Source organism: Atractosteus spatula, chromosome 20, assembly GCF_055471065.1.
Source record: "Atractosteus spatula isolate fAtrSpa1 chromosome 20, fAtrSpa1.hap1, whole genome shotgun sequence".
NCBI classification, from domain to species: domain Eukaryota; kingdom Metazoa; phylum Chordata; class Actinopteri; order Semionotiformes; family Lepisosteidae; genus Atractosteus; species Atractosteus spatula.
In genome coordinates, this window is record NC_142725.1 from 10,021,201 (window position 1) to 10,047,087 (window position 25,887).

Consider the following 25,887-nt stretch of genomic DNA (forward strand, 5'->3'; position numbering starts at 1 on the left):
AGAATATGACTCAGCCTTCCTAAGTTTATTAGCAAAATAATTGCTTAAGGTCTCTGAGCATTCACAGCTTTGAGTAAAACGTCTATCTGAACATTTATTTTTAATGCAGACTAATTCATGAAGCTGATCAACTGTGAAATCCGATGTCTTTAAGTAAGGCACAGTGCGTTCAATGCCAAGGCTTTGTTTTTGGTAGAGACTTTTAATATTGTCATTTGATGTAATATCTTTTTAATTGTGGCTTTGAACCACTGACGGAGCTTAGTAGGCCTGGAAATTAAAAGTAGCCTACTGCGTGCAGAAAGCTGATGAAGCTAACTTACTTTAATGGAAATAAAAGTGTTTTTGTATCAGCATCTTTGTAATAAGCAATCATCTACAGGCTTTGCCCATTCCACACAGTGAGTGACCAGCTATTAAAACCAGTGCTTATCTGACCAAACGTTTGATGTTAGTAATGCATGCATGCAGCCTGGCTCTTTGTGTCGGAGATAGAGTCAGGCTTAATGAAGATAGACTGGGTTATTCAAAATCAGTGCCTAACATATGGAAAAATGGTTGTGATCTTTACGTGCATTAACTGTGAATCAAATTGACTGTTGTGCATAATTAATCATTATTTTTACCTTAGTGTTTTATATAAGAAAAATGTTAATGAAACATTGGACAAAAATGAAAGCTTCTGTGGTCCAATTTTTGTCAATAAGCATATTTTAAGGGGTTATTTATAGCCAAGTCAGATATAATAGGGGGGATATGACATGAGGGAGGGGCAACAAAGCTTTCATCTCCAGCTCCTTTTATTTTAAAAAGTATGGCCCTTGGACTCATTCAGAACAGCTCAGTTCACTTTCATCCATGGTCTTCATCATAATTATTGAAAAGCTCTGATTGGAAGGCCTTTCTGAGGCATGTATTCCAGCTGGGATTATCTGCACTGTGGATAAACCCTTTAACTCTGGAAGCTAATGATTGAAGTTGTAAGAGCCAAATGCTATATGAGTAAATAAAATCCGTCTTTTTTTTCATTCCTAAATATTCTGGTTATTAGGAACATTACTTTGTCAAAGCCTGACTATAAACAGCAAAATACAGAGAAATATAAACATGGTTTAATTTCACTGTATTACTATTATGATTTGTTGTAGTAGTGGCTGCGGCTACAGATTGGATTATTTCAATTTACCTTTAGCTACCTGATACTGCTTTTTATATTTCTATAAGCAATTACTTTTATTTATATATTACCTCACACCTCAAATATATGTTAAGCCAATTCCTATTGTACTTTAATGATAATATTGAAGTTTATTGAGGTGAACAATAAATTAAAATGATCATTTTGAAATCTTAAGTAATATTCTTTAGAGGATATGCCTTTGTTTAAATTATTTAGATAGTATTCCCTTTTGAATTAAGTAATTAACTTTTTTGCCACCGTGCTGTATAATTTAAAAATTGATTTTTGTTTTGTCTTAGACACAAATATACAAGGCGATATCTTTCCAGGATAATTGGTCATATGAGGCATGGTGTAAGGTGTATTGCAGATGGTTAAATTATTTACTTTTCATTAATGTATCTTGAAAAGCTGCTCATTTAAAATTCATTTGATAAGCAAAGTATGTTTTGGGACAACCATAAAGTAAAATATTTGTAAAAAGCCTCCTATGTCACTGCAGTTAAAAAATGAATTCCAAGTATTTCACACTGTATGCAGTTCTGGAAATTTTTCCTTTTTAATGATTTTTTATTTTGTGTTGTTGGCAGGACTATCTAAAAATAGCTTGACAATATCTCTGTCAAGCTGCAACTTGCAGAAGTCCACAGTATTATTCAGAAATACCCCCAAAGAATTGTGTAATTGCTTTTAAACTTATAAAATTTTAATCTCACAGCTTCATTACAACAAAATTGCCCTCAGTGTCTCTGAAGTCTGTTTAATGCTTGAAATTGTGAACCCCACAAAATTTTGCATTGCATTTCATTCTGGCATTATTGTAATATAAAAACAATTCTGTCAGATTTTCCATAATTTCCCTGTATTTTTAAGATTATTTTTTCTCTGCATTTTGTTTTATGAATTTGGGGTTTTTAGATATACGTTCATTCCAAAGACTAACCTTTTAGGTGGATTTAGAATAACCTGAAGCCCTTTTCTGAAATCATAATAAGTGCCTCATTTTGAATTCAGTCTAGCCACAAATTATGAAGCAGAGACATACTAAAAGACAGTAATAGAAATTAACTTGACTGAATTTCATCTTAATTTCACCCAGGTCTATGCAGAGGAAAATACACTTTCCATTTCATTAGTGATGTTCTTCTTTCATTTCAAAGTATTCCATTGTCCACCCTAATGGTATTTGAAGTATTTTCTGTTGAGGACTTTTTTGGTATTTGTTTTTTATTTGTTATTTCTGATGGGAAAAATGCTGACCCTGCAAATCTCAAGGAAGACTTTTGCCTTATTCTGCCTTTCATTAAAACTAATTAGCAAGACTACTGACTTCTGCTTTATCTAAATGATCTTCTAGACTTTTAGATTCTAGGGAACCTGATGTAAAAACAACAGAAAAACACTTCAATAGTGAAACAGCACCATCAATGATTCATAATGCTTTCTTATCTTTAAGGAGAGTATGTTTTTGCAGAGAAAGCCCTCTGTTATACAGCCAAAGATGCAATTTCATACACTCCTACATAAACTATGCAAAACTTTCAAATATGCATTGCAAATAATGTCAAATTCATATTTTTTATTTTTAAAAAAGAGAACAATCCACTTATTACATAATGCTTCTGAACAAAACTATTTTCGGAGCACTTCCAAATCTTTATACCTTGCTCAGATTCTGTTTTTACAGAAATACGGCAAAGCTCCAAGGCATGTGTAAGAAGGGTGGTTTCAGTCACATCCGGAGAATCTCACACCTTGCCTTGGCGCTATTGTAAGTGCCATGAGCTATGGCAAGTGATCAAATGCCTACCAGGAAAGGAAGTGGTAGTATGAATGGAGATGAGCCCAGCAAGAAATGAAAATTAAAGACCAGGACGTGGAGCTGAAGTTCTGGAAGAGATTTGAAATGAATCACTAGAGAACTGGAGAAGTTGCCAAATTTTGCAGAGTAAAATATTACCAGAGGCCTTGAATAATAAAATGGATAGAAAGATTATGATGATGGTTATTATTATTATTATTATTATTATTATTATTATTATTATTCAATCCATTTTTGTAACTGCCTCATTCAATTCAGGGTTGCAGAGGAGCTGGAGCCTATCTCAGCAAGCAACTGGAAGGACACTCCCTGAATGGGATGTCAGTCTGTTGCAGGGCAGACAGACATAGACACGTCCACACTCACACCAGGGCCAGTTATCCCAGAAGCCAATTAACTTACCAGTATGTCTCTAATGCGGGAGTAATCAGGAGAGCACGGAGGACACCCACACGAACGTAATTTCCAACTCTGTGAGGTTGCAATGCTAGAAAGAGCACCTCCATGTCACCTTATTATTATTGTCGTTTTCGTTGCATTCCACATGATTCTGTGTTGATGTTTCCTGCTATAGGATTAATGGTTGTGAACATTCCTTGTGCACATTTTAATATCTGCAGCTTTTGTTTAATTTTGTTGAAGTGACATTAAAATTGACTGCCAGTTTCACGTGGTCCAGTTGGTGGCCATATGCTGTATGTGTGTTATTTTCCCATAGCGAGAGCCAGACCTCTATATTTTACCCAAACTAAGAAAGATTAGAGTGGACACTGTTGCGAAAGGCACTAAACAAGAGTGAGAAGTTTTCAACACTGTCCCTTAACTCCACTTTGCATGTTCTCTTTCTGATCTGAGGTACAGTATGTCTCTCAAGTGTTACTGTTGCTCTTTCACAGCTGCATGCACCACTAATTAATTCCCCTAGCTCAGGTGCTGATGATCAGATTTGAGAACTCCTGTCAGCAGCTGTTTTTTAGCTATATACCTTTGAGGTAAAATAATCTGAGGAAGAAAAAATAAACCAGAACTTTGCAGGACAATCAGGTCATATTCATTATTTGTGCACGTGTACTGTATATCATATACAGTATACATATACTGTAGTATCAAAATGTTGGATAACCACATTTTGTTCACTTGTGATAAATCAATTGTACATTGCCAAGAAAGTGTGTTGTTTCTTTAGAAAACACATTTTTTGTCTTCAGTACTCTGTCCTTGCAAGGAAAGAGGAAAACATTCTTTCTTACTGATACAAGGTTGGATATGATAATGCATCTAGAATACTGTAGGAGTCTATGTCACAATATGAATAATATGAAAATACACAGCAACTTGTGCATGGTTAACATCATTAACAATTAAAGGACTGGCATTCTCCAAAGATGTTGAAAGATTTGTACCATTCATTGGAAGAATTATCTGGAAATCAGTTTTCTCATCATCAATTTTGGATGATTCCAAAATTGTTACTAGTATCTTTGGTGTTCTAGGTCTGGAGTTCATTTTCTCAGCTACAGTTTCGTTCAGTATTGTTTTTATCTTTCTAATGAACACACCTTCATTTTTGTGTTTATCTTTTGGTTTGGATTTCTTTTGATTGACAAAATCAAACAAAACTGAGCAAAACTGCTCAGGGGTTGATTGCTGTTTGTATGCTCTGCTGTGTACAGTATATACAGTATACAATTCAGAGCTAGGGTGTCCACATGTTCAAATTAAATTGACATCACTATGTCAAAACCATTGCTAGACTTGTCTATGCATGTAGCATTATTAGAAGTCTTTTTAGATATTCTCTTTCTGATTTTGACATACAAATAAATCCTAATTCAGTATGCAAATATTCTGTACATTGTGTAGATATGATATATAAATAAAAAGGTATTTTGTAACCATAAGCCTAAGGCTCAAAGCTGGACTACAAGCACGGATGCCAGTCCAGACTACATACAGCCAGACACATTACCAGTATCGGTTTGCATCCAAGCCTAACATTTCTTTGGAAGGTGGGAAGACTGGAGCATCTGGAGAAAACCCATGTAAATGAAGAGATAACTTGCACCCCAATAAGAAGGTTCTCCAGGATCCTAGATTTCTGAGAAGGTAGCCCTGGTGGTCGTACCACCGTGTCCCTCGTATTGACTTCACCAACAAGTCCCAGAAGGACAGCAGTTGCACTCACTGTTTGATATAACAAACAAATTCGTAATTCAACAATTGTTCAGATATTTTTCATTAATTTAGGTGGTCCAATGAGAGAAAAAAAAATAGTTGTTTACAGATTCCATTGCAAGACTTCACATTATGTAAAATCCATGCACTCATTTCAAAACAACGCACAAACTTTTATAGTTGTATATCTTTTTCCCTGTTGTAATGCCCCCTCAAATATCACTATGGCAGCCGGCCGCATCTCCACACAGGCTGAATCATCCATTGGGGCTGTTCATACGCGATATGGCCAATTATTTGTCCATAATCAGTCTAAAAGGACAGTTAGGAGCCTTCTTTCCTCAGACATTCTGGTTGCCTTTCATGTCTTTCTAGTAACTTTTTGTGCACCTTTTAATCTTTTCATGTGTGTCCATATTTCAGGCAGTAATGAGAAAGACAGGCCATTCTTCTTATTCTGTCCCTGTGCAGTGATGAAAACTCCAGCCAAGGGACACTAAATTGTTTATTTCCGCAGTCTAGGCTAATAAGAACCTTCAAGCTTGCCTTTTTGCATGACAGAGCTGACTGTGTTGAAATGTTAGCCAAGTCCGCCTCCAGAGTAGATGAGGAGATTGGTGGGGGTTGTAGAGGCTGGGGGGCACATTATACTATGCATCTACTCTGGTTGTTTTATTTTGCTTATTCTGAAATTTTAAGTGAACATTCATTTGACAGTTTTCTGACTCAGTGTTGCCAAAGTGAAATACTTGCTGCCTCAGTGCACCTCTAAGTTTGAACTGGAGCTGATTTATTAAATTTCTTAAATAATTGAGCTTCAAAACAATGGAATTTACAGCCCACAAGGAAGAGACACCTCTTTAGGAAGAAATGAGGCAAGCCTTGAAGCATCTTTTTCTGCTGTTTTACATCTTTGCAAAATCAAATTGCTAACAACCCCTCAGCAGTCCTTGCAAGAGTTCTGACAGAGCCTCAGACATTCAGCTAATGGAGGACACTTTGGGAATTAAAATATGAGCCCTGAAACTGACCGACTTATGGTGCTCAATTCCTCATTTATTGCACTCCAACCTGCAAACAGCCATCTTTGCAGTGTCACTGGTGATAATAGTGCAAAACTTGAAACATTTTAATTGAAGTGGGGCTGGGGCTTTTTTGTATCACCAGGAGCTCGAGTTCAATTCTGGCCTTGACTGTCTGTCCCTTGTGAAGTTTGCATAATCTACCTAAGGTTGTGCGGGCTTCCCCCTGGTTGTCTGTTTTCCTCTAACTTCTCAAAGGCAAGAATGGCTGTAAATTGTCCCTGAGGAAGAGCAATGGTTTCTCTCAGTCCTCACCTGCAAACTATGCAGCTATGCACAATCCTCACCAGGATTAGTGTCTTACTGATAATGGATAGATAGACTTTTTAAATGAATGTGTATCCATGGTATCCAAGATCCAATCTTAACCACTACAAGCTTTGCAACCACAGGTCCTGTATGTGTATGCTGATCAATAACAGGATTTGAGTGAGTATTAAAGCTCCTTAGAGGCTCTGAAACTTTAGACAACTGTGATAAAAGATCAAAGAGAGTTTTAGATCAGTGCTGCTCTTCCCACAGCTATATGGCAGTGGTAATGCAGATTACACCCTTCTAAATGTCTAACAACAGACCCACAGGAGCATAAATAAAGAACGGGAAAGGGAAAATAAAGAGTGTAAGTCATGCTTAGACAGTTTTATCAGGGTTACAAGGCAGTCCATTCCACAAGGGGGCCATCGTTTGCAGATCATTTTTTTGAGTGATTTATTGAATTTAAAATACAAATTATATGATGACAATATCATTGATCTGGATCATGCAACGATCTAGAAATCACAGGGCACCGTTGTGCTGAAGAATACATGATGTACTGTAGGTGAAGGATTTCCTTTCTTATATTTTCTTGCTTTTTTTTCTCCTACCCCATCCTATGCCAAATTTCGCAGAAAAAAAAGCTGTCCTATCCTCTCTAAAAAGTTGATCTTGCAGTTTTAGTTGGTAAATAATGCATGGCCATTTCCTCCGGGCCAGAAGAGTGCCGCCTCTTTGTGAAAGTGATTTATTTAGTGCCTGCACTCAACACAGGAATGCTTTTCATTACTGTTATTACCACCTTTGCTCTATTGAGTTCCATGTTTGGGGATTTCCTTAAGGTCTTTCTTGGATGCCATCTTCTCTGCCCTGTGTTTTTTATTCTAGACTCAATTTTTTTCTTTTATCATCTGTCTGCGTGATGTAAGTCTGGCCTGCTGCAGTGCTTTCAGTAGTCTTTTGATTCCACACTATTTCTGTTGATTCCACTGTGGCCTATACAATTGCATTAATTTATCTTCTCTGCTTCTCTGTCTGCACCGTCACAGAGAAGATCATTGATCCTCTTTTAAATTAATTTTATTGAGGGAATTTGGGAGTTATTTTTGTCATTGTGAAATGGAACCAGAGAAGCAGCCCAGGACATTGAAGTATTCTCCTCCCCATAGAGAAGGTAATATACACACCAGCTATTATCTTTGTAATGTGCCTTAACCCTTCTTTAAAAAATCAACCCATCTAAGGGACCAGAGTGTAATTCAGTGTCCTTGCTCTTAAATTTCATCCTAAGGAGCTGCATCAGTTTGTGCCAGATATCATTCATCTAAGAAATATTCATAATACTTCACTTTTACGACTCATGAATGACTAAAAAAATAATAGGGGGTAAATGTAGCATACAAGTATTATGACATTTGCTCTACATGCACTTCAATTCTATATTTATATATTCATAAAGTGAGAAATTGGAATCCTGTTTATGGACAGCCCAATTTACATGTACAGTAAAGTAATGTACTAACACAGAGAATATATTTGCTCAGGAGAGATGATTTATGCATCCTCTAAAACATGCCATTGACAACTCTTTTACACGAAAAAGACCAAGTACAACACTGTATGAGTATGGAACAAGCTGCCCAGGCATGTGGTTGAAGCCGATACTTTGGCTTCTTTTAAAAAAATGGCTGGATGAGATCCTTGGATCAATAAACTATGAACATCCAAACAGGCCAGATGGACCAAATGGCCTCCTCTTGTTTGTAACCTTTCATATGTCTTATGTACCAACTACAGAGCTCAGGCGTTCAAAGAAGGATAAATGCAGGTGTCTCTAATATCGATGGCAGTTCAGGGGCACCTGGCAAGTCACAGGGATTGCTCTGCAAGTCACCTGCCAACCCAGCATGGTGCTTTGGAAATTGTACAGAACTGTTTGGAGAATCCTAGTCACGGAGTACTGACATAGCCCACATACAGTATACAGTAGTGATGTCTGGAATATTCAGCCTAGCCTCTGCTCTAAGCGGGCAATTTTGCTGTCGGAGGCTCTCAGGAGTCCTGCATCAAACTCTTTTAGAACTTTTTTAGAGCCATCTCATGTGAACCTCATGTAGTATCTGAATATTTTGTCTTTATAGTGACAAGAAATGCTAAATGAAACTAGGATGATCTTATCTCAACACATTTTCTGTACCTTAAAAGAAATGGTGACAATTTTTGTGTTTAATAAAAGGCTTCATAGTTTTGTGTGAGTTGTACTATAGCCATATATGATTCCAATATGCACAGAATTGTATTCCCTAGGCTTCCCTCAGTGGGGAAACAGTGTGTTTTTTAATCCTTTCATCTGACAGACTTGGCTTGCAGCAGCCTTTAAATGATGTACACTACACTAGGACACAAACTAATAAGAACAGCTTTGTGGCAGAGAGTGCAAGAATGTTCTCTCTACTCCCTACTGCTTGCTATGTGCTGTTGTTCCCCCCCTTTCCCTGAGGGAAATACTGTACATCTCCCACAGACCCTTAGCTCTAACTGCATGGACACACAGCTTCCTAATCTCTGAGCCCTGTACAGCAGAAAATCCTTTGTCCCATTCTTCCTACTGAAACCATTGCTTCCCACTCCCTTGGGTCTTATCACAAAGTCCTTCAATCCTCAAGGCGTGTGTTAATTGACTGTATCATTGTGCCTTTTGGTATCTCACTTGAACCAATCTGCCACCTTCAATCCAGCCCTCCTGCCACATGGCTTTTTCTTTGGAGGTCCACACCAGGAGTTCCCACAAACCATCAAAGAGTCTTTTTCTCCTGTTTCCTTGAAGAACAAGTCATTAGGCCACATTGTTTCTAGGTGGCTGCAAATACCATCACATGTTTAGTTCTTATTTAATTATTTAGCAATTGCCTCGTGAAATTTGTATCTGACGATGTTTAAATGAAGCAAGCGTGGCCAGACAGAGTGAAGGTGGCCTGCAGCCCCTGCTACTCCACATCATTAAACTGCCAGACATATCACTGTAGTAAAGGGGCCCCTGGAGGCTGGAGCTTAGACGAGGCCAAAGATCAAACAGCGTACAGACTCCCTTGTCCCACCAAATTAACCAAGAGCATTTAGCTCTAGGTGGACAACAAGTGATGTTAGTCAATTGAGAGCAAATTATGGAGGATGGCTGATTCAGTCGATTTTGAAAAAGTTACCCCCTTTTCCCCACTTAAACCTACCTCCCCCCCCTTCTTATTGAACCATTTTTGACTAATTATGCAAATAATAGCCAAACCAAAACTGTCCCTTGCCACCAAATCAGCCAGGTTTGTTCACATAGAGAGTTCACATACAGTAGAGAGCAGAATTAAAAATGTGTTTTATTTATTTCAATTTTGTGCAACTTGCGTAGAATTTATGTTATATGTTATATTGTTCTATTTAATGCTTTTGTAAATGATTTACCTTAAAACCCTCAGGAGGATTTGGAACAAATTAACCAGCCATGTTGTGTAATCCAGATATCTATGAATGTCTGGCAAAGTCCTGGAGACAAGGTTGTATCCTGCAGCCCTTTCTATAGTATTAAAGAATCAAAGACACACAAACATACATACTTCCCCAATTAGAGGACACTCGTCCAGTTCTGTGGACCTGGCGAAGATACAGCAGGTAAAACAGCAGTCTTGTCCAGTGGATGAACTGTCCTTGTGCTGATACGACAGAAGGAATCAAGAAGAAGCAGGAAACAAAAGAAGGAGTACCCAGGTTTGGAATAAGTAGGCACTTCCTTAAAAATCTCAAAAGGATTTGGAAAGCATAAACCAGCCACGTTGTTGGCTGGCTGACATTCTGGGATGGTCCAAACAAGTAGATATGCCAAGTAGTTTCCACTTGTTTGTAAATGTTGTATCTTCTTGCATAGCTGTGACATCCATCAGTTAATTTTTATGCTGCCTCTCAGTCCCACATCTGCTAATGGCATAGCTCTTCACAGCTTCATAGACTGTGAGCTTTAGGCTAAAGGGCTTGTGCAGCCTCCTGGATGAGCTGCTCACATTTCTCTTAACGTGCCACTGAAGTATGGATAGTAATAATAACTGGCCAGCACGGTGTGTGCTAGGCTCTTCACTTACATGTTTCCATTTCAGAAAGCTTGGAGATCCAAACTATCGCAAACAAGTTGAACGGTCATGTTAGAAAATGTTAGATGAAAATATCCTTTTCTTATATCTCTTTGCCTTATACCCGTATTGTAATTCCCTTCATTAGCTTTTTCTGAGGAATTAACAATATAGTTTAATAATTAGCTTAACGGAGTTCTGCAAATGTTCAGAAGTTACCTGTGTATGGCCAGGTTTGACTAACTGGTAGAACCAGGTTTTCGATTCGGGGGTAGCTAATGTTAGTGAGTCATTCACTACATATGTTTTGTAGCAGTTATTACAACACTGTTATTTGTAATTAAAGGACATGTTTAAAAACTCAGCTGTCAAAGGTCCCTATGGGCAGTAAGGATACACTTGTTAGGCTGTATTAGGCTCAGCAGAAGGCAAGGTAAAGTGTACAGGTGTGATAAGAACTGAAGTTCTCAATCTACAGTACCTTCTTGTGTATCGGTCCACAGTATGGGCATTGTCTCAGTAAAGGGCACAGGAAATCCTTGTGAATGTGTGATCCCTTTGATGTCAGTTCAGAACTGTGTTGCTCTGTTGGAGGTTTCATAGACCACTCTCTAAAATAGGCACTTTGTTCTCAGTCAGACATTCCTTTGTAAATATTTAATGTTAATCAGGCATAAATAAATACAACAATTTTTTTTTATTTTACCCCCCTCTCAGATTGCTCTATAATATTATTTACAGCACAGTCCTTTGAAGGATGTAGCTGCCACAAGACATTATAATATTGCCAAATCTGTTCTGCCAATGTGCCACAAAGAAAAGATAGATGTTTAGGATTGTTAGATTAAGGAAACTAAATAGAAAACAATAAAGAACAGTGAAAAGCAAAGACAGGCGAGGTCAGTTTGAATATTCTAACAAGATTCTATTTTGTATTTTCCTAAATGAAAGTGAATTCAGCTGGAATACGGATTCGCATTTCTTGATTGAAAACTGCGGTAACAGGAAATGATTATGGTAACCGATTATGGCAACCAACTTATTAAGCAGTTAAAAGCAAGCCTGCTATTATTATTGCTAAAAGTACCCATGGTGTGTTTGGATTAGAAAGCTGATGTAGTTAAGCATGAAATGAGGTTGTGAATGTGGGTATGCAGAATTTTATCAGAGATTGATGAATATTTTACAGGATGCAGAATAAATATATATATTGGTGTTTGCATGAAAATGCAAAAGAGGATTGGTTCAAATCTGTATGTTAATCCCTAGTAACCTGCCTGACACCTCATCACAAAATAATAAAAGCAAAATCCTTCCTCTGGATTACAGATAAGCTTTCCATTGCAAAGGAAATGCAGTCTTTAAATAGGTGTAATCTAGAACTGGCTGCAACAAATGAAGCTCATGGTAAAGTTGAAAATTGCTCCTACTGCTTATATATCACTTTTTTGCAAATGCCTGCATTTTTAAAGTTATTAAAATTACTATGGCTGCTTTTTCTTTGCAGCTTCTGATTAGCTCCTGACAGGTTATGTACACTACATATTTACAGCAGAATGGAGGAGTATTAATTGCAAAAGGTTTGTAAGTAGCTTACATTTGGTTTATGGTTACCATTTGCCTTTTAGAACATCATTTGATTTTACTGGATTTACCTACTGTGATCAGCTGCCCTGAACAGAAGCATTTATTAAATAAAATAAGACAACATTCAAATTCAAATGAAATTCACATTTGCCAGAGCCTGTGGACACTGCTAATGAATCCTTGAAAAAAGTGCTTTACCTAAATTGCTCCTTTACACCGAATTTTGTAAATGGGTGACAGAGACACTGGACATAAAGCTGAGTCACTAGGTACAAGTAAAGTTTTCATTTTACCAACAACTATTTAGAATGAGAACGCTTCATTAACTTAAGCTCTGTACTTTTATTAAGAATAAAACACTCATCTAGATTTCAAAGACCATGCAAGCAACTGTTACTGAGAAACATCTTGGTATTAAGATTAGGAACTTTTTTATTCATGCTTTGCTTAAACCGTAGTGTATTATATCTCTCGTGCTGTAATCCTTTGGCAAAAAAAAACATGGCCAGGGATTGACAAGAGACAATAAGAAGGAATGTAATATTTTTGGAGGATGACTGTCTTCTTTCAAGCAACAACTGGATGAGATCTTTTGGATTAATTACTAGCATCCAATAAATCTGGCTTGCTTTGTAAATTTTATAATTTGCCTTACAAATTGCACATAATTTGAATTTGAATGATAATTATAATTATAAGTGATATCTTCTCCATCAGATGGTTTAGAAAGTTGAAAAATACAAGCAAAAATATATAGTGAGGTCTCTACATAAAGCCTGAGAATTCTTTAGAAAAGTTTTAAAGCAATAATTATTTTCCAGGCAAATCTTGCTTGAGATTAATATAATCACAATTCCATGAATTATTTTTTTGTTTTCAATTTGTTTCTTTTTGAAATGTGCAGAGCCTTAGTCATCTTGCATATTTGTTTGAACAAGCTGGAGTTCGAGATTATGCCTTAGAGTAAAAAAAAATAAATTTTCTATGCCCAGCAAATTAAAATTAAAAATATCTCACAATGCTCTGGCAGTTGCATACAGAGATTTTATTGTCATTGGACTGATTCATTGTCACGGTGCAATGTTCTAAGTGCTACAAAATCATCCTGGACAGCGGTAGCTCTGTTGAAACCCTTATAGCCATAAAAGGCTCTTTTTGCTTTATAAAAGCCCCATCAGGATCCTGTATTTTCAAAACATTAACCACAGTGCACCACAGGTTCTATTTCTCAATTAGAACTGATCATAAATGAAACTCTAGGGGTCTTTCTTGTTTTACAAAATAAAATCCAGTAAAGTTATTCCACTCTACTTTTGAAGATGTACAAAAGCAAATGGGTGGGAGGCTCAGAACGGTACCCAACAGTGATAAATAAGTATCCTTGAAGAAGAGATAGCATGCTGTTTTAGACTAACTCCCAGGGTTCCTGGAAAGCAACATTTTTTTCCTATGCAAAACATTTTGTGTGTTCATACACATCTGCTATTAGCACGAATAGAGATTACCACTGATTCAGTTTTATACTGATGATTTTGAGTGTGCATTAAAGCTATAGGGCTATTAGACTCAGCATCTTAATAGAATATATTACTTAATATTAGTTGGTAATGGAGAGGTTCTTCTTTAAACAAATATATTTAAAAATGACCATTTTTAACAAGGTCATGCAATAAATCATCGCAACACAGACGTGAACTGTGCCACAGCAGTAAGGTAAATTCTTCTTTAAGTCTCTTTTGGTTTGATTTCATTGCCAGCTCCTGTCGGACAAAGTAATTCGCTGTAGCCTTTCTGGCTCTGTGATTGACAATCATAATAACTATTTCTGAGCACAGTCTTGTCAGAAAGGCTATAAATTGCACCTGAGCCTATTTGACCTCCTGAAATCAATAGCTGACAGTCTCATTTCTCCATTGAGTCAGTCCTATATGCACTGGACCCTAGATAAAAAGAAAGGAGACTGTCTGTGGTGGTAGTGGGGGAGGGTAGGAAATCGCTGTTGTCCTCGCAGCAAGTTCCTCTCATTGTTACAGCACAGCTTTGCATGAGGTCTCAGAATCATTACCTATATCCTATCATCATCAGGGGCTGTATAGGCCATGATGTATAAAACAGGCACAATATATCACAGACTGAGCATCATGCATAGTTTATGGGTAAATCAAAAGGCAATAGAATTACTGCACTCCTGTGAAATAACAGCTTTACTAGGAACCTAGATGGTGCAATCTGTCATCAGGCCTACTATTGTAACCACTACTCATGTTAAAATAGGTTATTTTTCAAAACAGTTTCATCCCCCGATCATGTGTATACAGATCACGTAGTATCTAGTTGTTAAATGAAACATAATTGTTATTATTACATGTTGCCTTTTACTACAGAGTTTTTAAATGCAAGTATCATGTCTTGATACTTTGTCAAAACCACTGGGGTTCTGGTCAAATCAAATTAATGGGTAACTGATATAGAACTTTTTAGTTTGAGGAAAAAGGGACCATATTAAAAAGACATCTCTGTTCAAAAACTGCTAAGCTTCCTTTATGCCTGACATACTTCAGCCACAAGATCCTCCACATCTAGTTTGTCAGTGAGCGCGCACGGTAACTTCAAGCGACATGATAGGCTGGGAAACACTACATGTGTTTGCATATGATGCCTTGGTTGTGTCATTTATCAGACCTCAGAAGGAATTAACATCTTATCCACGCTGTGAACTGTGGCAGAGAGAGGAAAGGAAAAAAGGACCATCATTTGGAGCATGAAATCTGTTAAACAGTTTCCCAGAAAAAGGGCTCTGTTTCAACTCAATGAAATACACTCTAAGTTGGTTACAGTAGGTAACATGAATGTTTAGCTAAAGAGATTGAAATGTTTTAGGGGATACAAGAAAAAAAAAATTCAAACCAGATTTTTGCTTTGCCTCTGCTCCCAGTAAGTTCCACCAAGCAAAAACCATCCATTTTCTAACCATTTCTTCTAACTCAGAGCTGCGGTGGAGCCTTTTGTACAACCTGGATAGGATTCCAGTCCATCACAGAGCAGACACAGACACCCACTCACACGTAGAGTCAATTTTCCTAGAAGCCATTTAATCTAAGAGTATATTTTTGGACTGTGAGAGGAAACTGGAGCACCCGGAGGACACCCAGGTCAAGACAGGGAGAAAATATAAACGCCTTGCAGATAGCACTCTAGATCCAGAATTGAACCCAGGGCCCCAGCACTGTGAAATAGCAATGCTAACCATGGTGCCACAGTGCTGTCCAAATAAACACTAATTCAAAAATATTACAAAAGTGTAGCTGTTAATGATTTTCATGGAATGTTGAAAAAGGAAAAATCAAACATCACACTTCATAAAATATTGGAACTTGGAGAATTCTAAACCCAAGGAAGGTTAGATTCAGTTGTCAGGATCCATTGTGGCCTGCTTGCAGAAGGGTACATTTATCACAGCTTGCAAAGTGCTGTAACTACTTGATTTGATGCTTTCTTTTATATGAGGCTTAGAACTTTTTAAATTGGCCTTACGCCCTAGTTCTTTGTTTTTTGCTAGTAAAATGTTCACCATTTCCAAGGCCAATAATGAACTAATCCAGCTTTTGAAGTCATTTCTTAAACTTCCTATCAGGATGCAAATTAGTGTCATGCGGCCTTTTTGTAACTTGTTGGTAATGCATTGTAGCATAAAGCTTCCTTGGCTCCCAAAATTATTACAATGGACAAAACCTATATCCTGTGTAAAGAGATCACCTGTGCTAGTGCTTAGGGTTACCTTTCCAGAATTTGCTTTTTTCTAACTGTTTTTAATGGCTTGTACTAGGAGTCTTAGTTTTTTGTTCTTTTTCTCTAATGTATGCCCCGACTTCAAATAGCAAATCATTTCTTTAATACTGATTGTTCTTTGTCCTGTAATGTCCTCACTATCCCACTACTGTACATGTCTGTTGCTCACTATGTTGTGTTGTCCCTTGATGCCCCAAAGGTATATCTTCGAGAATGGATATCACTACTCTCAGGGTGGTGAATGTTTTTAATAAGAGGTGAATTAATTAAGAAAGGCAATATACTGAAGTAGCAGGGCACAAAATCATAAGATGGGCAGGAAATGAATTCCTGACTTTGTGCCCACAGTAGATTTAAACATCTTTATTACGTTTTTAGATACTATTCCCATTCTCAGAGGCAATTTTGTTGTATTGGCTATAAGAAGGGGATGTTTTAGAATTGCATTTAAAAAGAACATTAAACACAGAATTAAAAAAAAAACTCATAAGAAGAAAGTCATTTGGCCTAATAGGATTATTTACGTCTTCATATCTCCATCTTTCAGGCCCTCCTTCAAGATTTCTGCTGTTGACTCTTTTAAGCTAACACACAAACAAATTATGTGCTGATATTCTTCCTGCTTTTAGCCTTGACCTTTGTTGTACTTAATTTCCCCTTATACCTAGCAGGTTTGTGTTCTCACTGGCTATAACCTTAGGTACTCTCAGTCAAGGTATTTAGTGGTGGGAAATGAGTGATTGGTTTTATGATCATGAAATGATTTGCAATATAATATTGTAAAACCTTGTGAAATACTTGCCGCGCCAGGTTGAAAATGTTGTTGCTAGTTGCAGAAGCCCACCACATTATTTGGTGGGGGTTCAGAATAAATTAGCCAGTGTATAATTTTGGAACTTTCCTTTGTGGAATTGTGATTTTACAGCATGCAGGAACCCATGGAAGAAGCACATTGTGGATGCTTTAAGGAAATCTGAGTGTTCGATATATGTCTACTTGATAAGATTCAAGCTAATGTTTTCCCTTCTTTCATTTGTTTTGTTATCCACCATAGTAAGAGTTTAAGCAGAATCTATATGATTAAGTTATAAAAACATCTCCTTAAAAATGGTAGGAGGATGATGGTGTCTGATTTATGAGCCTCTATATGGAAACATAGGCAGACTGAAAGCTCCCTGTAAATGAAACTCCCTGCATTATTACCTTGGGTGGAATGGCCTTGGAGCCAACCCACTGTAATAAATATTTAGTTTTCCAATTTATTGAGTCCCTGAACTGTGCTACGAAATGCACAAGCTGCAGAGTCCCTCGTTTCCCCAAAAATATAAATACTTATGATGTAACAAAAACAGAAACTAAATGGCCACAATCCATCATTTCTTTTCAGGTTTCATACACCATTGAGTCTAACCTGTGGACAGAATTATAAAAAACCCTCCTTATGTCATCTGTAAAGGACGTCAGTGTAATGATACGAGATCTGATTACTTTTCATGCTAATTTTCATGTGAAGTAATATATTTTAAGATCTATGACAGAAATATGATGAATTGAGAAATCAGCAAGTTTACAAAAAATAAAGCCTAGCCACTAAAAGTATTAATATTGGATGTGGAGTCACATTTTAAGTTTGTGGTTCTTCTCTTGTAAGCTATGTATACACAATTTTAAAAGTGGTATAAGTTTACATGAATTCCTTGGTACTGAATTTTGTTGCTGAATTTTGATCCATTTTGTCACTTTTAATGGCTGGAGGCTGTTTGTAAATTAGCCACTTTTTCACAATTATAAGTTGCTTGTTATAGATTTATATTACTGTCAATCTTTTGAAAGCTTTATCTGTTTTTTTTTTAATTGTGATATGAAGTGTACTGTACTGTATACTATTTTCAGTTGTTCTATTTTTTTACTGCCATTCACCTGATGACTTTTCTCTGTGAAAGTCTGTGTTAGCTGGTGATGGGCCATTTTTGCTTCACAAACGTCGTTTTGTAAAGAATAATACACAATTAATTTATTGTGTCGCATAACCATGAAAACAGGAACAAGTAAATATTTTCTCCCATCAAATGGCACTTCCACTGTGCTGGTTTTTACATCAGCTACTGAAGTGTCTTGAGCTATTCTTTTAATGGACAAGCCATCACAAGCCTTATAAATACAGCGTGATACAGCAGGACAGTATGTCTTACCATAAGCTTCACTTACAAGGAGAGACAACTAGAAAATCAGTCTATGATTTGGTTATGGTAATGAAAACTACTTTGATTTGCTTTCCCCTGTAATCAAAACACACCATGGTATGTTAAAAATAAATGCCATTTTTCATGAAAACATAAACTGTAGGTATGAGTTGCCTTTTAATATAAATATACAGTAGGTTGAATCTAGTATATATGCAAAAGATTCCATGGGGCTGAACACATCAAAGAATGATACATTGGCTCAGTAATACCTCCAAATGTAGCCATGATTACTTGCATGCATGGGGAGACTAGGATCACAGCTGCATGTAGCTGATAAGTGTCCACTGTCATTGTCCAAGGGAATTTTGTCCACATGGTCCAGTTCGTATGAGTACCAAATTTCAAATCAGTTAACCTTGATAACTATCCTGTTCTATTCAAAAACAAATATATATATTTTTAAATTGAATAACCTACACTGAAAGAAGCATAAAGATTTTTTTTTCTGGTCATGTGAATCTATTTGGGGAATTTCCATTTTTTTTCAGTAATGGGACTAGATGATGGCTTGAGTGTGGTACTAACGCTACCAAGTTCAAGCTTCAGTCACCTTCCCGTGCCCAGGACGAATGAGGAAATGGAAACCCCCAGCTAATCAGCTGTTAAGGATCAGAGAAGCTCCTCTACATCCATGCTTCTATCCTTGACTAGTAATCCTTTTGAGACACAACCTGAAATGCTGAGATTTTTTGTCTAGAAAAAAAAAAGATAATATTTGACTGTTTTTAAATGACAAGTTGAGGATTTTGGTAAGGTTTTTATTTAATGTCCAGTGAACTCAAATGAGCAGTTTGCTCCTACAAACCTTTCTCTGATCCTTTCCTTTCCTACACAGTATCTGGAGTGTGAAAATCTTAGTAGAGCATGACAAAGAAAGGGCTCAATCTATAGGCTGCATTTTAGTGAGATAAAAATACTACAATTGTGACGCTGTTAACAAAAAGTTCTACAAGTGTGACCTATATGAGTTGAGGATTCTGGATGAGTTTTTATTTCATTTCCAGTGAATCCAAATGAGCTCTTTCTTCCCGTAAACTTCTCTGTGATTCTTTATTATGGAGACACACAATATCTTGAGTGTGGAATTGTTAGCAGAACATGACAAGGACAAAACCCAATCTATAGGCAATGCTTCAGTGAGACAAAAATAACTGTGACCCCATTAACAAAAAACTGTAAAGTGTGACACATTTTCACACTCAGGCCTTTATAATATTATTTTATAATATTATTATATAGAATATTTTACCTGCCTTCTACAGTTCTCCTTTCCTTTATAGAGCCACTCCCAATTGCCGCCAGCTTCACTGCTTATTCCATGATTTGTGTGATGAGAGGCCTTTACTAGGTAATGAAAATATTTGTAATAAATCACTTAGATCATCCCCAGAGTACTTTCAAATAATAACACTGATGATATCGTTTTAAAGAATAACTGACTTTTATGCAGTGGGGAAATATACCGATTTGAGTTAGCCGGAAGCCATGTGTCAGTTTGCAGTAGGCAAATTACAAGCTGTGTAAGCTGTTTTCTGAATAGAGCTCCCCTGCTACTGGAAGGAGCAATGTTTTAAAAAGTCTTTAGACCCAGAAAACCATGCCATAGTTGTAAGTTTATAGTCTGAAGTCCTGGCACTCCGTTAAATATTAGGCTTCAACAAAAGCCATGTCTGCTTACTAACAGGAACAGAAGCTTATATTTTCTGCCTTTATTTTTTGGTGTTAAAGGCAATGATTCATTTGCTTTGTTACATTTCAATATTTCACTAATTGAATGCTCTCCTACTTCCTGAACAACGCATGTGCATATTAAGCAATTGTTCAAAACAGGCATCCAAATCAAAAACATGAAAGACTTTAGGTTCTTATGTATGTTTCATTCTCACTCCTCAGCTACTTTGCTGAACGAATTAAGTGTAAGTAACTGAGTAATATTTAAAGGTAAGAAATTTCCTAGATACTCCCAATTGTTTCAGCTTTACTCAGCATGTCATCATACCATCGCAAGCATAGCCATACTTAAGAGTTCATCACTAACTGTGGCAATAATAATCCATTCATTTTCTAACCACTTCATCCAATACAGCGACATGGGGGAGCCCAAGCCTATCCTGGCAAGCAACAGGCACGAGGCAGGGATATACAGTACCCTAGACAGGACACAGAGTGCAGGGCACTTAGACACAAACACACTCTAGGACCTACCAGATATGAATGGTTAATTAGAATTTTGTCTGTAGTTCATCATTTTATCAGAATTCAAGACAGTTTTTTTTTTCTGGAATAAGAGTGATGCACTTTTTAAAGCAGTAGGGACCATACCTATGGATAGGGAACTGCTGATGATGTTGACAATTACTGGGCAGATGTCTGGCAGACAAGCTTGTAGTAAAGAGGTAGGGGTGGGATTTAGGCAACAATAAGCTGTTCTGCAGCTGTTAATAATTTTTGTAAGTTGATCTGAATTAACTCTCGTTAATCGTTAAAGAATCTCGGACGGGGAATGTCAATGGAAAAGTGACGGCTCAAATGGTTGTCTGAATCATGTACAAGACTAAGGCTTGATTCAGATACTGTTATTCACAGCAATTCTATTGATTGCATAGAAAACTATTGAGGGATCATCGGGGTCTCTTTTTTGGGTACCAGGAGCCAACTAATGCAGTACATCTAAGCTTTGTTGAATCTCATGTTTGTCCTTCTTGCTCTGGGTGATGACCACTTAGATGTGTTTGCAGACCAAATCGCTGCAGTTTGTGCTGTTTGCAGGTGTCAGTCTGACATTCATATATGGAAGCACTCCATGGATTCTTAAGCAATTATGACAGGACTGAGGTTACTTTCATAGCTTCCTAACACCAGCTTTGCAAAGTTGATAATATCAGTGTTGTTGATGACGGTACTGAATTCAAGCCTTTCATGGAAGTTAGAGAGATCTTATTCCATTTGATCCTATTCATTTAAAGCTCATGTTAGGAATGTCATAAGGGTATCTTTCTTCCACCTGGACAAAATTTCTTGGCTAAGACGTGCTCTGCCTATCTGAGGCTGAAATCAAGCTTTAGCAAGTCCAGGATTTTACAGCTTGTGTGCTATCTAAAGTTTCTAAAGTACTCTCTGTCTGCAGTTAATTCCCACCCTCTGTAAATTGCATTGTCTTCCAATGAAATTTAGAGGAGACTTTTAAGGATTTCTTACTCATGTAGAAGGCTCTGAATGGCGTAACTAAAAATTACTTTATGGATTTATTGTAAGAGTATAGTCTAGCACTTAATCTAAGATCTGCTGGTTCAGGCCTTCTTTCTCTGCTGAAGACCAGAAACCACACAGTAAGAGATAAAGCCTTCTCCTATGTAGCACTGCAACTTGGAAGTCACTGCCAGAATCCATTAAAGACTCTGTGACTGTTGACCCTTTCAAAACTTTGCTTATAGACCAACCTTTTCACTAAAACTCCTAATGCACGATTTACTTTTAGGGATGGCTTCATTTTGCTGTGTATTTTTCACTTTCCTTTTGCTTCTGTTTTATATTTTAAGCACTATTGTTTTCTCTTTTTTTGTGTGGGCTCTATGTGTTTCTTGAACAGGACTCATAAGTAAAAATTGAATTATTATTCCTCATCCGAAGCAAAACAGCTTACAGTACACAGCAAAAGGCTTCTCTATACTAGGAAAAAAAAGGTTATATCATCTAAAATAGATCAACATCACTACAGTACGTCACAGCTTTCTGTTCCCAGATCTCAGAAATGTTTTAGATTAAATATTTGATTAAGGGACAACTGTTGCAAAATTCTTTTGTAGGTATTGTACTGTCAGTCATGTGAGTCTTTTTAGATCGTAATTTTACAGTTCAACATTTAGATCAATTAAATACAGTAAGTAGTACTTAAGATGTCATGAAAACCACAAAACTCTTTCATCCTTGAATTCTGGAGCTTTGACTCTTGACACCACTGAGCTTAGTCCTTCACTATGTCTTTAATAAAACTGCCCATTTTGCATTCTTCTTCTGTTTTACAGGTTACAGATGGGGGCACCATCAAACAGAAAATCTTCACTTATGATGCCATGTTCAATACCAATTACTCTCACATGGAGGACTACCGCCGACGTGAAGACCTTGTGTACCAATCAACAGTCCGGTAAGCTTTGCTAGGTCCACCCTCTAAGCGCTTCCAGCCAATTCCGAAATCCTGACAGCTTGCTTCAGTGTTGCTAAAGTGTCACTGTTTAACCTGGGCTGCTTGCCAGCTCAATGGCACTCCATAAAAATTGCTTAGGGCATACCGGAGGTGAGCAGACCTCCTCAGTTCTTCCTCATGCACAGGCGGGAAATGTGCAACTGTTTTGTGTACACGTGGCAGTTGGTTAATTGAGAAAGGATGTCATCTGTTCCAGGGAGAATAGATTGCAAGCCACGGGGGGGGGGTATGGAATTAGCTCTCATCACAACAGCTTCTGCACTAGAAGGCTCTTGCCACATGTTCCTCTTCTACATCTCCATCTTTTCCCTGTGCATTTTAGCTTGTTTGAGTGAGTCTGATCCATTTAGACAAATCGACACTCGCTTAAAGGTAAGTAACCTTCATTGAAAAAGATTGCTTCACAACCCCCGCGGTTCTGACAGTAAGAAGAGCTGGAAGAGCTGGAAGGCGCACAGGCACCCAGGGAGCAGTAAGAAAAAACAATAAAGAGAGCAAGCAGACGTGCCTGTTTGTCTTCCACGCTCCCCCCAAGCTTGAACCCCAGTCACGGGGTGATGCCTCAGCCCTCACCATCCCTGAACCCTGATCAAGAGAACTCTGGTGTCTGACGTTCCATCTCGCTATGTGAGACGTAGCTAAGGGAAAGTGTTTGAAAAATTAATTTGATCAGTTTAAATTTTTAATACCGGCCAGGTTGTTACGAATACAAACCTTTCGTATCCAGAGGCAAAGCTGTCTCCAGCCGTGGAGTTCTGCTCCATCTGTGTGCTTGTAATAATGCTCAATGAGGATCTGCAGCACTCTGCTGTCACCTGGGAAAAGCTTCTCTCTTCAGATTCCCTCCTTTCTAATTTCTCTCTTTACTTACACAGGTCTCTCTGCTTTCTACTCTTCTGTGTTCTCTGTCTCGTCTTGGAGGTTTTTTTTTACACAGAGCGTGTCATCTGCCACTGTACATACGTGCTGAAGAATTTAAATTTCCATTTAGGTATCGTGTTTTATTTAACTCCGGGGAAAAAACACATAGTGATTGATGTTCAAACTTTAAAGGGAAAAAAAAACATCTGTAATTTCAAAGTGTTCCAAGGTGACCTTCTAAAGTTTGCAGTCCTATCTGATGCTCTTATTTGCCTTCTTTGTCTCATAAGCATGAATGGCTATATGAAGCCTTAACATTTCTTTTGATCAAATCCATTCCTCTTATAGTAATGGCTATGAGATAGGCTCTTTGGACATGCATCAGATTCCTTGGGGTTCACTAGGTTCCAAAATGTAAGCTGTATTTATTATCTTTATTATGTAGAATGTAGAAGAGGGACACCTTCTCATTTTGTCACAAATGATCTGGCACTCAGGACCTACTAATGACATACTGTATTATAATAATAATAATAATAATAATAATAATAATAATAATAATAATTATAACTTCATAATAAGAAGGTAAATCAGGGAATATATAGAAAAACACAATACACAGGGTGTAACATATACAAGGGTGAAAAGTAAGTTTTTAGTTTTATAGGAGCAAACAATGTCAAACACCTCTTTTTTGTCTTTTAAAAGATAGAGAGCATTGTCTACAAAACAAAGATTGCATGATGGTGTGTGTGGTAACAGAAAGTCAATAATACATTTAGACCTGAGCCACTCTGAGCTTTAAGAGTCAGAAGTAGACTTGGAATTTGACTTTGAAAGCCAATGGAATGTAATGGAAACTAATACAGGGGTACTAGGCCTGGAGTGATGTGTTTATAGGATATCCTTTTAAGGCATAAATTGTGCCACAGAATTCTCTTATTATAACATTAACATACACACATGAACACATTTTAAAAATATCTGCAAGGAACGCATTGTAGTGGTCTATTTGCGTGAATATAAAAGCATGTAATTTCTGCATTTGTGTGGACAAAAGGTATACAGTACAGGTAACTGGATACAGTATGAGCAATGTTACACAGGTGACAAAAAGACACTGGAACCAACGATTTTTTATTTTAATATAGCACAAAGATTTTTTTTGTATCTGAGCAGGCTGGATCCTATTTACATCAATGGATAACATAAGCTTTTATCTATTATCAAAATGATATAAAGAACTAATCAGCATTACTTCAGTCTTATCGGGATTGAGGTATAGAAAACTCTTGTGCCTCCAATTCTTATCACCAGCCAGAGTGATAAAGAAGGTATTGTCTGGAGGTGTGCACAGATAAATGTATCGTGTAATCGTGTATCATCTCCATAACAATGAAAGCTACCTGCTAAACTGAGCTATTGATAACATATTAAACAAAATCAGCCACAATACCAAACCCTGTGGAACACCAGATAAAAGTATTTTTTAAGATTCCTAGATTCATCATATTTAGTATTAATTACTCTCAAAAAACACATTCATATTAAATATTTCATTTTTAACCTTTTTAAACGTTTAACCATTTACTTTTGTTTTTAAACTTGTCCATATTTGCCTAGAAAAAAAATAAGTTATGAATCAACAGGTAAAAAAAAACTAAGAACAAATTAACTTTTATAAATCCTCCAAAGGAAAACAAATAATTAATTCTGCTTCCCCTGAGAATGTGCTGCCAATCAATTGTAGAAAGAACATGCTGTATATATATACAAAATGAAATAACAAGTATATTTTTTGATTTAGAAAACACAAACATAAAAATTAATTCTATAAGAAGATTAAACACAGAACAAATGTGTTAAAATGTAAAATGTTAGCAATTCATGAAAAATTGAGCCATTTATAGTAATAAATTATATTAATCTCCCATTACAACAAACCTAACACATAAAAATATTTTAATATATTTAGCATTTACTTTTATAGTCCAAAACAACACAATGTTTGTTGAAATGTCACATTAAGATTTTATTCCCTGTACAGAAGATTATTCCCTTTCCATAGATTTTTTTTCCCCAAAAATGTGTAATGCACATAGTGACTGAAACACTTTGTTAGTCTGGCCCTAAATATATTATATGCATTCTGAAGTACCCAAATATGCCCCCGTTGGCTCAGAAGAATGAGGAGTTGGAATTTACATTTAAGTGGTATTTGTGTTTTTATTAGAATGACCAAACAGTAGCTTTTATAGTAAAATGAAAGAAGAAGAATCAGTGAGCATGATAGTGGAACACTTAATGCAATGTGCTGAAGGCTTTGGCTTCTGTCATGCCCACTAGGTAACTAAAGTCCACAGGATCAACCACGAGCACGAGTTTTGCAAAGGATCTACCAGTATCCAAAGGAACACATCCTTTTTATTTAGCTCCTTGGAGCGCTCTGCAAATATCACAATAATATGAGCACCCAGGTTCATTGTGCCAAGATAAATAGTGCGATTGTCTAGTACCTACCGCAGAGCCACATTCCAGAAATACTGTATTTTATCTTATTTGGATGCAGCT

General features: G+C 37.0%; 1 protein-coding gene across 1 annotated transcript in view; it reads left to right on the forward strand.

The window, feature by feature from the left end:
- LOC148817500 (immunoglobulin superfamily member 21-like) overlaps window positions 1–25,887 on the forward strand; it is a 222,501-nt gene that overhangs the window by 124,217 nt on the left and 72,397 nt on the right. Inside the window, exon 3 of the mRNA XM_088938144.1 lies at window positions 22,274–22,395. Coding sequence (XP_088794270.1) covers window positions 22,274–22,395 — 122 coding nt within the window. The remainder of the gene's footprint in view (window positions 1–22,273; window positions 22,396–25,887) is intronic.